The sequence below is a fragment of the Larimichthys crocea genome, chromosome XVII, assembly GCF_000972845.2.
Source record: "Larimichthys crocea isolate SSNF chromosome XVII, L_crocea_2.0, whole genome shotgun sequence".
In the NCBI taxonomy this organism is placed as follows: Eukaryota; Metazoa; Chordata; class Actinopteri; family Sciaenidae; genus Larimichthys; species Larimichthys crocea.
The window spans coordinates 15,557,366-15,575,168 of NC_040027.1; the positions used below are offsets into that span (position 1 = coordinate 15,557,366).

A 17,803-nucleotide genomic window follows, 5' to 3' on the forward strand; every position below is an offset into this window, starting at 1 on the left:
TCTTAACTTTCCTCTCACATCAGATAAGTTATCATGCCAAAAATTTCCTCATTATGTATTTATTGAAGAATATTTGGCTTACGTTGTCATTGTTTTACTTTAAATTTAAGAACTGTATAAATTTACAATAAAATTCTTGACAAAAGCAGCATGTTGTGTTTAGACGTTATTAAGAAAATGGGCAAATTTTACCTTATCTGGAGATACTGTTTGCTGTCCATCGGAGATCGCATCACACCCTTTCATGTAATACATAAAGCAGGTAAAGCTGCTTAAACTTTAATACATCAGTCATAAGATTTCAATTACCTTTAAACCCTTGAAGTTCATATAATTTCATTCTTTTACTAATGCAACTTAACCTAACCTCCTCTGGTATTTTATGCGAGTAAAAGATCTTAGTGCTTTTTCCACTGCTGTCAAGTTGTAACAAGTTTTTTTTTTAAAGGAAAGATCTGATTCGGGGTTTATGTCCAGTTATGAAACGATACACAAAAGGTTTGCACTGACGTAGCAATCTGTCTACATCTGTAGACGAGCATGCAGGGTGCGTGTGTGTGTGTCAAGGCAGATAAAATGACTTCAAATCAGTTGAATGCACTAAAAACATTTTTTACTGTTTGGTGTTTCCCTCCTGATGAGCACAGACTAATAAGCTGCTTATATTTTCAAAATGCAGTGGATGGATTTAGAGGTCCACAACAGCAAAACCTGACATCAGCAGTTGTTTTTTCATCAGGATTAATACGCGAACACACAGCTGTGGTCAAAAACACATGTACAGTAATGACGTCTCATCCTCGCTGGAATAAGAAGATAATCTGTAAACAGATATATCAAGACAAAAAAAAAAAAAGTGATTATTGTTAACAGAGCTGTCAACACAGGAAAACAAATCCCCTGAATTAAATGTCACCCAGAATTTATCCTCATGGTTTTATTTGCTTTGCAAACAATCCTTGGTTGATTGCAGGTACCAATATTTTGGTGAAGACGTCTTCCACCCCCCCACAGCACATCATAAACACTGATGTATTTAGAAGAACTGCAACATAAATTACAAATGATACCAACACCCTCCCAAAAAAAAAGACATGTAGGATTAAAATATTACAAACATACAACATAAGTAACAACAACATTTACATGTTTATTTGTGTAACGAAGAAGAAAATGATTTAAAATCTCTTTCTGGGTTTGATTTGTGGATATTAAAATAAGTGTTACATCATGGTTAAAGTGTAATAACACCTAAAAAAGGGAGGTTTCATGTAGATAACTCACATGAACAGGCGTGTAGCCGACGAAGGAGCAGTGTTTTTGTCTGAACCTTTGTACTTGCATCATCCAGTTCAGCGGTTCGGCTCTTTACATTGTTTCAAAGCAGCATCTGCCCCAATTTTAGAGTAAACACATGGATGATCAAATGACTCATAAGCTTGTAATGCTCCCCCGGATACTGCAGGATATAATCCTTTGTTAAAAACACAAACAAACGATTAACTGGGACAGTATGTGGGACAACCCACCAGGAGCTAACAGTACCACAAAGTGTAATGCTTGTGTAGACAAAACACCAGGGGCGAAAAAATCGCTCTTACAGCTGCTGGTCACTGGTAACGCACACGGTTAGAAGTAAAACATAGTTTCTAAAACAGTTTTTTTTAAAAGATGGCTGCTCGCTCAACACTTACAGCCATAAAGCTGGTGTTAACAAACGATACTACTCTGATGCAGCCTGTTCATGGAGCTGCTTCACTTCAGATCACAAAGTTTGTGCAGAAGGACTGTCCAAAAACCAATTTACAAATATTGTTCAAGCATGATTGTAATAAAGTAAATATATATGCATTTTAAATAAAAATATGAATAACATAGTTGTGCATAAAAATCCAGACCTTTGGCCTTGTCACACCACGTGTGATGTTTTACAATGAATGCCTGCTGCGAAATGAAGCCTTAACTTTGACGTCTTAGAAGAAAGTAAATAGAAAGCACACAGGAAGCACAAACCATGATTAAAGTGTGATAATCAAAAGTATGATCACTCATTAATTGAAAAAAATAAAAGTCATTCCACTGAATAGAGAAATAATAATTGCTAAGTTTAGGTTCGACAAAATAATAATAATCAATTAGTTTAGACTGGTTTTAAGCGTAGTACAGCGTAGTACAGCTCTGTGGAGAATTGCGCAATTATAAATGAAACACTTAAAAATAATAAGATTTGCACAATAATACTGAAACACAGACTTAACACAAAGGCTGGATTACGTTGGTTTCGACACTACGTGAGTTGTTGGTGTTTACATCTTCAGGCTCAGTCTCCCTGTGAACAAGCCACAGTGAGTTAAAGTGGCAATTAACCGTCTCCCCATAATCTAAATTAAGTAAAACGAAACAACAAACCAGTTAGACTGTGCGGTTTGTTTGGTGCCGGTTTTTTTTTTAGTGGCTGTTAATCAACCAGAAAACTATAAACAAGAGAGAGAAGTGGATTTCTTCTTCTACTCTCCTGAATAGTCCCAAAACAGGTCTGCTCAGTAACATCAAAACATGACGAGGACGAGTTTTATGATGACGTCCATCAAATGGAAGCGTCTATAAGCATCCTTGAAATTAAAGACCTGACAAAGCTTAAGTCAGATTAAGCCTTTGTGGTGTTTGCATAATGTACCCATCGTGAAAGTCGGCGATGTTTTGGTGGGTAGATTTTAAGTTAGACTGGCAGGAGCACAAAACACTGAGAGTTTTACATCAGATCAGAGAAAACTAATCTGATTATGAACGCGACATGAATGATAAACGCTCGCAGGAAGTTTCTGTATCCCTGATCCTCTACACACACAAACAAAACAGCTAATCAGAACAATGCTTTAGTACTCTGCGTCAGCCACCCGACAACACGTGTGGAAAAGTTCCTCTAAGAGCCATTTCGATGGAGTTTTCTATCGACCTACACGAGACCTACTCGCTAAGTGCTGATAATACAAGAACCTCTACGAGGACGCTGTTAGATCCTACGTCAGTAGGAAGAGTAAAATCGGTTCTTCTTTTTTAAACCACTAAAGAATTTTGACAAACACACAAACACTAAAAAAAGAAAAAAGAAAATCTCCAAAGGTTATTAACAGTGCTTGCATGCGTAACTGTGCATGTTGATAGAGGTCTCGTCATGTACCGCGAAGACCTCCATGTCCACAGTGTTTTATTGCACAATCTCTGGCTTTACTGATGCTATGCTGCCATCTGTTATTGAATCAGATGTATTCAAACAAAACAGACTGAATACTGGCATCCGGATTGTGAAATGTAAATAAATCATCAGATTTAAGCTTTTCATTTTCCCTCTACAGATTCATGTGGGGTTCACACAATAACTGCTCGAAAAAAGAGCTCCTCCATGATCAATGTTGTGCAGACAATTCAAGGCCCAAACTATGACATAACACTTCGATCACTGCAGCACACACATGACGTATGGACCCCGCTACGCGCCACAGTCGTCTGAGGACCATCAAACAATCATTAAAACACTTCACTAGTCCACTAAACGAGTTAGTTTGGTCACTTCTTCTTCTTCTACTGTCGCTGTAATCATCGTATCCATGACGATGAGGCTGTTCATCATGTAAATGTCTCTGCACGTCTTTAACGTGCTTCTTCAGTGCTTTTTGCATAAAGCTCGGTCAACACCCGGCGTGAAGATGAGCTCATTTCTGCACCCGCGGGAGGATTTTCTTCAAAAAGCCACGTGAGTTAAGTACTGATGGGGCAAATAAATGTTTGTTTGTTTTTAAAAAAAGAAAGAAAAAATCCCACAAGTTCTTCTGTAAAGACCAGCCGGTGGGCTTGATGCGTTGACAATCAGCCCCCCGCACATAAAAAGACACCATTATCAGTGGCCATCTCCGTTTGGTCTCATACTATACTCTCATTGGCAGACTTCTTCGTCAGTTTGGTAGAGAGCAAGGAATGCTGGGAAGAGTTTGACTCCTTGGCTTCGGGGATGAGCAGACGAACTTTCTGATTTGTTCTTCTCCACTCAGAGTACAGTTGACAGTGGTAGCGGAAAGACACCTGCACAGATGGAGAGAGGTAGGTGAATTATAGACATGAACATTTCGCTCGTTATTAGTTCACTAACAGACCCTGAGGACAGCGGCCCCTAACCACGGGGTCATTTGCTATGCGGTTTGCATAGAAAGACTGAATAAAAAATATTACATCCGTCTAAGTGTCTGGGTCTCTCACCGTGACGTGTGGCGGAGAAGCTTAGCAGGATCTTACTTTTGTAAAATCAATGTCACGTTGCAGCCGCCAGTCAGACGCTCAGACCGGTCAAAACCCTCCAGAGTCAGCCTGAAACTGAGACTAAAACTGAGACTAGGTAGAATTATGGACTTAACTCTCATACTCCACCTGTTGTGTTCTGGCGTTGTTTATTTCATGCAGCCAGCTTCTAAATCGGAGTCTGGCTTGCAATTTCTCCTGCAAAAGGTTTGGGTTTGTGACCAGTGGTTTGCCAGAGAGAGACGGTGGTTGAGTGACAGACAGTGAATGAGAGTGAGCGAGCGCTGGCACCAATAAAGCCAGTTTATCAGCGAAGTAAAACGTTTTTTTTTACTGACTGTTTCACAGCGGTTATGTTCAGCACAGAAAGACACCCCCAGACAGCGCCTGATCCTGTCTGAATGTACCCTTAAAAATCACATTTGTGGCAAATTAGCAGGCAATTTTAAAACTCAAGATGTGTAGTACAAGAGTGTTTTAGTCTAATGTGTATGTGAGTTCATCTTTTACCAGTGTCCACAGGACATAGATGGTGAAGAGGGCGATGGTGAGGGCTATGAGGCCCACGGCCTGCAGCCAGCTCCCCAGCTGAAGATGGTCCTGAGCGCCCCTCAGGCACAGCCAGCCTGAAATGGCTGCTAGGGGTGTGATAAACAAGAAGCACACCATGTCACAGAACAGCGTCCTTTTTTCGTTACGAGGGCCAGGATCTCGCAGCCACTGTGGGAGACAGAAAAATAGAAAGGACGAGACATCTTTAGTCAATCGAGAACAGAAAAGACACACTATCATAACAAGCGAGCGAGCAAGCAAGCGAGCAGAAAGATGAGATGTAAGAAAAACTACAAACCACACGGGATAGAAAAACAGAAGACGAGAAGAAAGATTGATGCAGACAAGGCAAAGGGCATTGACCTTTGTTACCTCTGTGAGAGGCCTCGGTCGGCGCTCGATGCTGAACTCTGTGTGGCAGAGCTCGCAGTAGCTGGTGTTGGAGGACGACAGCCACTTCTCCAAGCAGCTCTTGTGCACCGTTCCCAGAGTGCCCGTGCAGTTGCACGGAGACAGGAGACCCTCGCTGTTGCCTCCTTCGTGGCAAATACGGCAGATGGGACCATCACTGAGACAGAATAAACATGTAGCTGCTTCAGTTTCAGGGTCATGACTTACTGGGCACGCTTGAATAGAAAGAAGCAACTGTTGCTTTTTCTCCAAAATGCCTTCTGTGAAAAGTCTCACCTTTGTGTGCCGATCGGTTTGAGCACAGACGAGAGCAGCCGTCCATCTATGGCCGTGACCTGGGTGACGTAGAGCGCCTGGCACCCGTCGCCTCCCGCTTCCTCCACGCTCTTCCACAGGCCGTTGCTGCTCGCACAGTCGCACAGAGAGCCGGGGAGATGGCAACAGCCCCCTGTCGTCATGGTTACGGTGGCCAGACACTGTGGCCGTACAGGCGTTAAAAGGGTGTAAAAAGGGTCAGAGGGGAAGCACAAACTCTGGTCTCCACAGGTTCGCTTCTACAAACAAGACAGAGAGAGACAGACTGAGAGTTAACACTGTTTTTCACATCATCGATATCAGTGGTGAAAGCAAGCAAGTACTTTTACTTTAAAGATACTACTTAATACATTAAAGCGATCATTAGACAGTGCTATGTTCGATCCTCGGCTTAAAGTGTCCTTGGGCAAGACCAGAAAGGCGCTACGTACAGCCCATTTACCACTAAACAACAGTCGTTTTATATTACAGTACAGTATAACACCATGCAGAAGATCATATTTACATGTCACCTCAAGCACGGATATAATATAATAAAGACAGTCAGATACAGACCAGATATCAGATATCGTCTGTCATTTGATTCAGCAGACAATCAATCAACAGTGTTTAGTTTGTTGGTTGTGGGTTCTACTGTATAAACACGGCGGACACACTTTAAACGTCTTCCTGGTCTTTAAGGCTTCATTACAGCAACATGTGATATCAAGTTTAGCTGCTAAAAACTAATAACAACATTGTTATCATCTGAAAGTGTGCCTAACGTACTGTTAATTTCCTGCCATGTGAAAATAACTATGGTTATTATCCACAAAGACATCATTTACAAAAAAAGCTGTCACTTTGGTGGTGGGCCAATTCGCCCAAGGCAGCAGCAGCGGCAGCTAATCCATTATAAAAGCAAGCGTGTACGTCAGTGAGTGTGATGTGCAGCCGACTTATAAACAGCTGTCTCCCCTCAGATAACCCGTCGCTGAAGATAAGAAGCAGACGGATGAATTCACTTCACTCCGTACAGTTTATTATCCCACGTACTTCACACCGCTGTCGCTGTTTTAACACGGCAGATGTTGCAGAAATTCAGAATTTATTCTCTCCCCTTATAAATAATTAATATAATATTAATATCTCACATTCTACTCATAGGAAAAGTAGTAATTACAGGTGTGGGACAAAAATAACATCTGGTCTGATTCAATGCACAAAAACAAACCTGCAGTAATTACTGTACTCGTGAAGGCAATAATCTCTTTGTTGACGCCGTGTCATGAGATGTTGGTGTCGTATTTTGTTGTTGTTGTTGTTGTAGTACTCGAGATCTGTCTTTTAAAAAGGACTCAGGATTTTAGTCACCTAATTGTCTGATTTTTGTTTTGTTTTTGTCGTCAGGAGAAAATATTACGAGTTCACTTGAAAAAAAACAGCCTCCTAAAGAACACACAGCAGTTCGCAAATACTGAAATGTGACTAAATGTAGCAACCACGCTTCACATACTTCACCTAAGGTTGCTGGTCTTGGTCTTCACTTGGTCTCAACCCCTCAGAAGTCTCGGTCTCGATACACTCTAGTCTTGGTCATGACTTGGTCTCGGTGGTTTCAAGTGTATAAATATTCCACCACTTGCCTCATTAAACTTTAAAATTGAATTATCGTCACATTTCTACTTGTTTTCCAGCCTTATGCTTAACAATACAATAACTCAATGCGCCCACTGTGACAGTTTGAGCTTGTCTTGTCATATATATATAATACTAATATATATATATATATATATATATATATATAATAATATATATATATATCATAATAATCTTTCTTACAGATGGATTATTATTAAACTAGTATTAAAGCTTTTGTGAGACCTGAACTTGACCTCCATAATATGAAGTCCCAGGTTAACAAACTGTTACAGGATTAACTGCTATTTGTTATTATGCATGCATACTGAAAGAGCAGATAAATAAATAAATAAATACTAAGACATCCTTTTTTTAAAGCGTGTAATGTTCTGCATGTTAACACAGGGACAAGACAAGGCTCATCTATTTTCACATTCAACACAAAATGCTGCTGGTTTCCTCTTCAGTTACACACATGAATGTGACATTTATGTATTAATTATGTGTGTGGAGACACGTTATGTCGTATAAAATACTTTAAAACACATTTAAAAATATGAATTTCCACTGTGACAAGTAGCCAGATGTTTGTCACTGCATCCAGCTGTTGTAGCTGTTGCAGCAGGAGGATGGTGTCATGTTTAATACAGACTAACATCAGCTGTTCATACAGCTTTATAAATGTCTGAAACATCCGCACTAATTGTTTTTATTGTCACGTTTGATCGCTGCCATCGTTTCCAGCTGTGCTAGCCTCCAGCTGTCAGTGAGCAGCTAGCCGTCGAGCTAAACAAAAATATAAATATAAATATAAAGATTAAAAGCGACTCACCTCCGTGTCTCCTGCTCAGAAATGTGTCACAGCAGCCTTAACAAAGCCGTGTTTCCTCCACGTTTCATTTCTTATTTTTAAAGCTGTGTGTGAATTCAAAGTGAGAGCTAGCCGCTGATATGCTAATCAGCTCCGTGCTAGCTCAGCTGATAACACGCGCGCACACACACGTGCACGTGCACACACACACAAAGACGCACGAGCAGGCTTCCGCTTTCTCAGGGCTTTTAAATTTACCCCAAAGTCTCATCATCATCATCATCATCATCATCATCATCATCATCATCATCATGGGTTCAAATGTGACTGGGAATAACAACAGCTTGACAAAGGGAGGGGCGTTCACTGAAAACACACACACCAAAATATTTACTGTAATACATTTAAAATACTGCAAAATATAAGAAGATAATAAAACATATTTTATTTTACAGTCCTGTAAATAGCAGGTGCATAGTAAATATAAATGATTACAGTCCTGTAAATAGCAGGTGCATAGTAAATATAAATGATTAATTACGATTTGTGTTGCCAGAGAGTTATTCAGATATTATTATTTAGATTATAATAACAATATAATTATTTAAGAAGAAGAAGAAATACTTTATTAATCCCCATCCCTCACTCAATTTTTTTATTTAAATGCATTATTTAACCCCAAACACACACACAGTACAAGTACAAGGCTCATAGACATGCAAGTGTGCAGAGAGAGATGGTGGAGTGATGGGCAGCCAGCCAGACCAGCACCCTGAGAGCAGTTGAGGGTTCGGTGCCTTGCTCAAGGGCACCTCAGCAGTGCCCAGGAGGTGAACTGGTCCAGTCCACCTTCCATATTCTCGGTCCATGCTGGACTTGAACCAGCCACCCTCCGGTTCCCAAGCCAAGTCTCGATGGGCAGTAGTGCCGTAAACCCACATTAGAAATGCTGAGCATGTAAGGCTGAACAAGCAGTGTATATTGTTTAATTTACAGTTTTTAATATATATACATATACATATATATTATCATATATTGTTATTTTGTGCATAGTATGAGCTGACACTGTTGTATCCTGTGTCTGTGCCCTTTGGCTGTAAAAGAGTTGTTCAGTCCATAGAGACTTGGCTTGGGAACCGGAGGGTGCTCTCAGGGTGCTGGTCTGGATGGCTGCCCATCACTCCACCATCTCTCTCCACACTTACGTGTCTATGAGCCCCCTATGTGTGTGTGGTTGTATTTCAGGGAAACGTGCATGTAAAAAAGACTTTTGCATCAGTATTCTAAACTTCTTCGCAATGTTGCACACAGTTTCCGGACGTGGACTTGCAGCCTTGATATTGTTCATGTTGTTTCCCAGAATTTCGACTCTCAAATCTTTAGATAACTCTTTGCTCTGCTGCTTTCTGTTGTCCGCACTCAGTGTGGTACACACACAGACACATAACGCAAAGCTGGAGTCAAATTTTCTCAATTTTAACTGATTAATTGTGATTATTATAGTGCTACAGATGAGTTTAATTACAAATTAAATGAGCTTGAAACACATTTTTTTCTGAAGATGTTTGAAAAGATGACAATAATTTTGCCTATTTCTGGAGTTTTGTGCAGAATATCTTATATTTGGCTTTGTTTTTCTGCGTTGTTCTGATGCAAACAAGAGAAATAAACATGAGAATATCACATTGTTTGGGAGAAGTAGTGCATTATGTGACAGAAATACAGGGGTGCCAATGTTTCTGGCCATGACTTTGGCTACTTAATTAACCCTCATCAGAAATGCTGAGCATGTTAGACTGACGGAGCAGTGTTTCATATATATATACACACATTATATTATATTATATTCATTAGGTACACTTATATAATACAATGTGATCCAACACAACAACTCTGCTGCCGTAAATTCAACTTCTGTGAAGACTTTATTGACACTGTCAGAGAGGAATTAATTCAACTATTATCTTTACTATTGAGTTTTGTTTGATAAGAGATATAAATATATAACATGGGGGCATTAAAAAGGCAGGTCTGGTTAAGGGTAAGATGGCTATGTGCATATAGATACTCTACTTGGATGACTTCCTCATCTTATCTCAGACAAATATTGTCAACGTGAATGCGTATACCATATACACAGGACACGGTGAAATGAGACGGAGGAAACATAAAACATAGTGCAGACAGAACGACATTAAAGTGCACACACACTACAACACAAAATAACAAGGGCTACATTTAATATATGTTAATAATAAACACTGATGGGACGCATAATTAGGTTCAATCCAATGTGATCCAATACAACAACTCTACAATAGTTTGCAGTCGTGTTAAACTGGAGTGCATTAAACTGAGAAGTGTTTATAATATTATGGTCATGTATATCTCTACAACCTCAACAGTAAACATAATAGTTAAATTAAAACTTCTGAGAGTGTCAACAAAAACTTAAAGAAGTATAAGCTTCATAAAAGTTTGTCAGTGTTGTTTTGGCTCACATAGAATAGAAACTTTACTGGGGTTCGGTGCCTTGCTTAAGGGCACCTCGGCAGTATATGTTTCATGTAGCACCATGGCCCTTGTTGCACTGTGTGAATGCTTGTGGCTACGGCTGTGTAAACTAAAATAAAACCCACAAACTTGGTGCTGAAATGGATTCACATTGACAATATTTGTCTGAATGAAGATGAAAACTGTTAAACTCTGAGTATCCCTTAACCAGGCCTGTCTTTAATGTCAGCATTTCCCTTTTAATGTCCCCATGTTCTAAATATTTATACCCCTTATCATTATTCGACTTTTTTGATTTCAAAACTTTTAGAAATCAAATTTTAAATGACTTTAACCGCTCTGCCTGTTTTTTGTTGTGTTTATTTTTCTTAACTTGTTCAGACTTTAAGTCCGCTGCTCGGTAAAGCACTTTACAAACCCTGTTTTTAAAAGGGGCTACATAAATAAAGTTATTATTATTACATATGTGTAGATTCAGGCGGTGAAGTGGTGAGCACAAAAAGGTTTCTGGTTCACACCACAGCTGTGTGGGGTTTGCATGTTCTCCTCGTGTCTGCGTGGGTTCTCTGCGGCTGCTCCAGCTTCAGCATGGCCCTGATGATAAACGGTTGCAGATAATGGCTGGATGTACAGTATGTGTAGATTTCAAAAGGTAGCCATGTCAGTGTAGCTAGAGCCAACATTTCCAGTGAACTACACCCTCCCACCTGACACCTAAGTTGCTAAACAACAGTAGAGGACACAACATCAAAGTTCACAGAGTGAGCAACGTATCCAAAAATAAGTCTGTCTGGTATACAGTCATGTGGATTAGGTTTATTTATGCTTCAGAATTTTCTGTGTAATGCGAAAGTAGCAAAACATCTTTCTATTTGCTGCCTTGACATGTCGAAGAAACATGAAATATCACAGGAGACATGATGCTTTAAATCAGTCACACATGAAAGCATGTTCACACAAAGCGACTGAAACAAACAAACAGGATACTTCAGCCGAGCATATTAACAATTTGCATGTTTGATTTTCAGTTCCACTTTCCAGACTAACAACCGTTAACGTGGCCGAGTGAAAGTGTTCAATGACAAGAATTTCAGGTTACGCGCATCTTTTATCCATTTCCGTTTAACACGTAACGTGTTGAAATGACAGCAGACATTGAAAGGAAACGGTTCGAGCACCACATGGTGCATTGTTTTACACGATAAAGAAAATAATTTGTGATTTGTTCTTCTGAAATCATTGGATATAAGTGCAAATAAAAGAGAAAAAGACAGCCTGCTAAGAGCCAACTCAAGAGATGAACCCCAGGCTTGATTTAACTTTACAAATAATAAATCACAGCACATTTTATCACATTACTTTTGCTCTTATAGCATTACACTTTTTTTTTTGTTGTTGTTGCAAGTAAGCCCGGATTGATTTTGCCGAATACAGCATTGAAATGCAATCTTAGCAGCCTTGAACGTGCCTAAAAACTTAAAAATTGACGATTGCATCCGTCTCCTTTGGTATCTTTGTGTACTAAGAGTAACACACACACACACACACACACCCACACACATTTGCACACACAAATAAAAACACTTCATTTGTTTCACACTTGCCCATATTAAGCCAGTCACAGCCAGTCTGGTGTCGGGCTCATGCTAATTTCATGCCACAGCGGGCACAGGGCTCAAAGAGGAAAATTAAAATTGAAACTCCAGACAGAGTACACATCAATACTCCAGTGGTGCCTCCTCTTCTTACACCCGTACTGCATGGTAGGCAGAATCAGGTCAACCAGACATGAAATTGGGACTCCGCTGTAGCACATCTGTATCAGTGCAAGCTGAGAAAAGGGGCAAGTAGAAACCACTTGAAGCAGTGATACACGAGCCGAATGATCCCTCACCATTCCTTCGACAGGAGCGGGTCAAAAGAACCATAAAGGCTTGCTAATTTAAAAAAAAGAAGAAATTCTACTTTACTACAGCTTTAAGATTAACCTCGAGGTCATATAGTTTTTTTGTTTTGTTTTGTTTTTTTAAAACACACAGGCTCAAAATCAGAGAAAGACAAACAAACCAAGAAAAAAAACAGCAAACAACAAAGAAGAAAACCAGCAAAAAAAAAAAAGGAATGTCAAAGACGAGAGTCTTGGTGCCAAGAGACTTCTGAACCCACGAGGGCACTGTGATGACAGCAGCATGACAGTTAAAGTAAACCAGAGGTGAGGAGAGAGGAAGGACTGAGAGAAAGTCAAACAGGAAAAGAAAATATGGAGCGTCACAGGCTTTGGCAGCAAGGTAGTTTGCTGCCTCTCTGGCCGTCAGAGGTCGGCGGGAGGCTTATGTCCACTACATTGTTTCCTGGAGACTCGTCGTTTCCAGATCTGTCGGATATTTGCTTCTGAGATACGATACGGTAGATTTCTGTGAGAGAAAAAGGGAGTACGATTTAATATTACCCAAGCTAGAAGATGCAGATTTTATTTCAAACTTTGACTTTTCCTACCTGTGAGAATGTTTTTAAAGGCTTCTTCTACATTAGTGGAGTCCAAGGCGGAAGTTTCAATAAAGGAGAGAGTGTTCTTTTCTGAGGATGAGGAGATAAAGTATGTTTTAACATTTAAATGTGTGGTTTAGGCATCATTTCTTCTTTTAACTGCCAATGGCAACACTTAATCTACCTGCGAAGGCTCGAGCCTCGTCGGTGGGCACTGCCCTGAGGTGGCGGAGGTCGCTCTTGTTTCCCACCAGCATGATGACGATGTTGTTGTCGGCGTGGTCCCTCAGCTCCTTCAGCCAGCGTTCGACGTTCTCGTACGTCAGGTGCTTGGCGATGTCGTAAACTAGGAGAGCCCCGACGGCGCCCCGGTAATACCTGGTAACGGGCGAGCAGAGGAGAGGACGTGATGAATCAAGAGTTACTGCAATCTGATCTGATTTGAACTGAAGACGCCTCCTGGATGAGAGCTCTTCAAAAAACTTGTACGATAACCTTCAATGGGTTATATGACTCTGACGACTGTTTACTCTGTTTACTGCTATACTAAACACATATTACTGTATAGTTTAATATAAATAGAGAAATGGTAAAATGACAAAATATACTTAATTTGTTTGTATTATTTAAAGAAATTGGGAGACTGAAGGCAGCACTGAGCGGTGTATCAAACAGCACATTACTCCTTTAAATCATTTGAATATCACAAATCAGGTGAGTCCTGCAGACGAATGAAAAAAACGAAACAAACTCACGCTGAGGTGATCGCTCTGTAGCGTTCCTGTCCAGCCGTGTCCCAAATTTGAGCCTTTATCGTCTTGCCGTCCACCTGGATGCTGCGGGTGGCGAACTCCACCCCGATGGTGCTCTTGCTCTCCAGGTTGAACTCATTTCTCGTGAAGCGGGACAGCAGGTTACTCTTCCCCACACCAGAGTCTCCGATGAGTACAACTAGAATATAAAATACACGGAGAATCAGAATCAGGTTTATTACCATTACTTTGTCTTGGTGTTAATGGTGCATAGTAGTCATAGTGGTAGTATGAGTGTTACTGCTGAAGTTTGTGTGCAATACTTTGTAAAACACTCTCTTCCACTCAGTATTTATAATACAGTAATACTTGAATATAGTTGTTACAACCTTGTACAGTGTATTAAAGATTAAAGTGTAAGACGGATGATTTCTGTAGGATTTGGACCCCTTTCTTTAAATATGAATATTGTATTAAAAGGGATGATAGATGGCAATGAAGGAAACTGATGTTTTCGGGTCATAAGGTCAGACATTAATTTACTTTTAATTATTTTAATTAATTTTCATTTTAAAAAAATATAGCATTTTCTCTCTGAATTGACATTATTTTATTTTATTTATTACTTTTCTTTCTTTACAGATATGTATCAATTAATGCAACAGCACTGAGCGTTTCCTTATGTATGTGTATGTGTATATACGTGTATGTGCATATACTTGCCTCCCACGTCCTCCCAGTGATACTATCACAGCTTATTAATATAGGGAGACGATTTTCTCGAGTGTATTGTACCGTCTATATCACACGACAAGTAGTCAGAGATTTGTTTTTGTGGTTTTGTTTGCGTTCATGTCAGAAAACGTGATAAAAATATGATTAAAAATAAAAAATAAATGCATTGTCAATCTGTAAAACTATAAAAGATAAGAGCTGTAACATCATGCTGGAGCCTGGCATGACTTCTAATGCATTTACAATGTGCAGAGTGTAACATTGTTGGTTTATTCTTTATACAATGCAAACACACAGCTGATCATTGGTGCTTCACAGGTAACAGTAAGGTCCTAGTTTTAGTCTAGTTCCTATTTCCAGACCTGTACTTACTTCCTTGTCTCTCTTGTTTTGTGTTTCTTTTTTATGTCGTTTTAATTCTTGATATGATATCTTATCTCACCTGTGTGTCATTAAACATTAACCAGAGGTGAAAACATGCATGGTTTTGTCAAAGCAGGAGGACTAAACTGAAAAATATGGAAAAGCAGCTGGATATTAAGACGATGTCAACAAGTTAGTCAATTTAAAAAAACATGTTTAAATACATTTTAAGTGTTTGGAGACAGAGGGCAGCTGTTGAGCAGCGCTCACGTGCAGTTTGAAGTTAAATTTAAGGTGGTATCAGCTGATTTTGTTTTTTTTAAACGAGGCCAAGTAGCTACCGCGTTAGCATTAGACGTTAGCGGTTAAGATGGCAACAACCGGACTCGCTTTAAACAGTTTGGCGAGTTTAACACGCATCAATTAAAAGAGTTGTAGTACTACAGGTTGATATATGAACTTATAACAGCGTGTTTAGTCCACAGATATCGTGTTACGGGTTGCTACGAGCGGAGCTAACTTTAGCATCGTCGCTGACTTCCTCACTTCGCGCCGCTGTCAACGGACTTCTTCACCAAAGAAAAAGAGCCGTTTGTGCTCCGTTTAAACCAGGATTTACCTTTGAACAAGTAGTCGTATTCATCATCTCGGGTTCCCATTTCAGAGGAGTAGTTATTTGTACTTTTTTAAATATTTAAAGTACACGAACAACAACAACAATCCCGTCCCACCGGCAGCTACGAGTCTCAGCAGGCACCGCCTTCCAAAGGGAAGCACGTGAGTTTCGCAACGTCTTTTTTTTTAGACCAATCGGAAGCGTCATCGCCTCGATTGACAGTTGGATTAGCCAATCGTAGGCTTTCGTTGTAAACGCCGACCAATCACGGGCCGCAGCAAGAGAACTGCACCCTTTGTTCTTCAAACCTCGACGCCCTGGCTGCTGTGTCTGCTCTGGAGATTGAGCAATATTTTTTGAGGGTACTCACTGTTTTTATGATGTTTTTCCAGAGGGAGAGGACTCCAGGATTTAATGTTAAATGTGCTTTTAGCAGAATACAAGGGTTAAGGGTAGAAATAAGCATATTCTTTACTGTACATACAACAGAACTATTTATTGTAAGGTGTCCTTAGGTGACAGAAAGGCACCTATGAAATAAAATTTTATATTATTATTATTAACTTATTATTATTATTATTATTCTTTACTGTACATCCAACAAAAACAACTATGGGCCTATGTGAGGACAAACAGTATACCTGGCTGTACTATGTATTAATTGGTTATTAACAGGTTATTTTTGTTCATTTACTTTTTATTATACAGTACATATACAGTAGCTGCATCTCAATAAACACACCAAAGAATGTGGTACAGTAAATTATGTAGATTGCAATCATTTCTTTTGCCCAGCTGCAAAAATAAAACCAAATAAAAATAATATTCTCCGATTCAAATGGAAAATATGTTTGTATATCTTTATAATTTTATGTACACATTCTCAGGAGCACAGCTATGAGAAAGAAAAATAAATACAACAGCACAAGTGAAAAGCTTGGGAGAGGACTAAATGTTAAATGTTCTTTTAGCAGAATACTTTGTTTTTTTAAACATTTTACTCAAGGGTTAAGGTTAGAAATAAGCATATTTTTTACTGTACATCCAACAAAAACAACTATGGGCTTATGTGAGGACAAACAGTATGCCTGGCTGTATTAATTGGTTATTAACAGGTTATTTTTTGTTTATTTACTTTTTATTGAACATATATAAAATGACATACATACAAACACATAACACACTAGGAATGTACAATAGGAGGTGCTTCTGCAGTTACACTTTAATAAATATTGCAAATATTTCTTTCTCTTTCTTCAAAGGAGGAAACACGAGTTGCTCATGTAGCATTGGATACATACATTTAGTATCAATTGTACTACTTTAAGTACAAAAAGATGGATAAAAATAAAGAATAAAAAGAAAAACTAGAGTTACTGGTAACTATCTTTAACCGTTACCTCGCTGTGGTTTTTCCATGATAAAGACATTTTTTTAACCTGTCTCTCTGTTCAGTTATATCGGGGGTGCTGTGGCTTTAATCAGGAAGCTGTAATTGTTTTCTTTGCTATTAAAAGTAGAATTCTCAGTAAGGTTGACAAGTTTCCACCTCAAAAGATGTTTGTAAAGTCCCCCACCAACCACCGACCCCTCCAACACATCTCAGAAGTATTATTGTACTTTGAGGTGATAGATGAGTGTTAAAATACTTCATTTTGTTGGGCTACTATACTTTATGTCTTTGAATGTTTCTTCCCATTGTTCATATAATATTCTAATATTTGCTTCTAATTCCCCATTTAAAAAAAAAAAAATCCAAATTGTTATTGTTAGATTCATGTTGTAGCGCTTTATACAATTAGCAGGTCCAAAGGTTCTCTGATGATACAGCCACTATCAGGAGGAAATGAGCAGCACAGGGGAGTCATTACAGACTTTGTTGACTAGGGTGATCTCCCCAGAGATGGTTATTGACTTCAGGAGGACACCATGAACATCCAGTGATTGGATATTGAGATGGTGGGAGCGTACAGATTCCTGGACGTTCACCTCAACAATAAACTGGATAGACGTCTCCACTTGCTCAACTTACTATGACGCTGTGGTGGCATCTTCGAATCTTCGGTGCAGTCGTCTGCTTTCTAGGAGGAAAAGACCCAACATAATGGTCAAGAGGTCCAGCTCTGTCCTGGACTGTCCCCTAGACTCTATAGAGGAATTGGGGGAGAGGAGGCTGACATCCATCATGAAAAACTCCTCTCATCTCCTCCATGAGACTGTGGAGGCCTTAAACAGCTCCTTCAGCAACAGGTTGCTACTCCCACCATGTAAGAAGGAGCTCTACCACAGGTCCTTCATTCCAACAGCTGTCAGACTCTTCTATATATTTCTTAT

At 39.5% G+C, this 17,803-nt stretch overlaps 2 protein-coding genes across 3 annotated transcripts; both read right to left on the reverse strand.

Moving 5' to 3' along the window:
- Window positions 1–596: 596 nt before the first annotated feature.
- On the reverse strand, window positions 597–8,279 carry marchf2 (membrane-associated ring finger (C3HC4) 2). Of its 2 annotated transcripts, none has more exons than XM_027290571.1 (5): window positions 8,024–8,279; window positions 5,533–5,810; window positions 5,209–5,413; window positions 4,804–5,013; window positions 597–4,080 (listed from the first exon to the last, which is right to left on the reverse strand). In XM_027290571.1, exons 2-5 carry the CDS (start codon window positions 5,712–5,714, stop codon window positions 3,922–3,924), a joined length of 756 nt encoding a protein of 251 aa, XP_027146372.1. In that variant the 5' UTR covers window positions 5,715–5,810; window positions 8,024–8,279; the 3' UTR covers window positions 597–3,921. The 2 variants fall into 2 exon arrangements, with proteins under 2 accessions (XP_027146372.1, XP_019134705.2); XM_019279160.2 differs by having other exon boundaries at window positions 5,218–5,413; window positions 8,024–8,274.
- A 3,033-nt stretch (window positions 8,280–11,312) lies between these two features.
- LOC104939946 (ras-related protein Rab-11B) lies at window positions 11,313–15,631 on the reverse strand. The gene is made up of 5 exons (XM_010756498.3): window positions 15,473–15,631; window positions 13,759–13,954; window positions 13,188–13,381; window positions 13,013–13,093; window positions 11,313–12,930 (listed from the first exon to the last, which is right to left on the reverse strand). The coding sequence occupies exons 1-5, from the start codon at window positions 15,510–15,512 to the stop codon at window positions 12,785–12,787; spliced, it is 657 nt and encodes a 218-aa protein (XP_010754800.1). The 5' UTR covers window positions 15,513–15,631; the 3' UTR covers window positions 11,313–12,784.
- Between the last annotated feature and the right edge of the window lie 2,172 nt (window positions 15,632–17,803).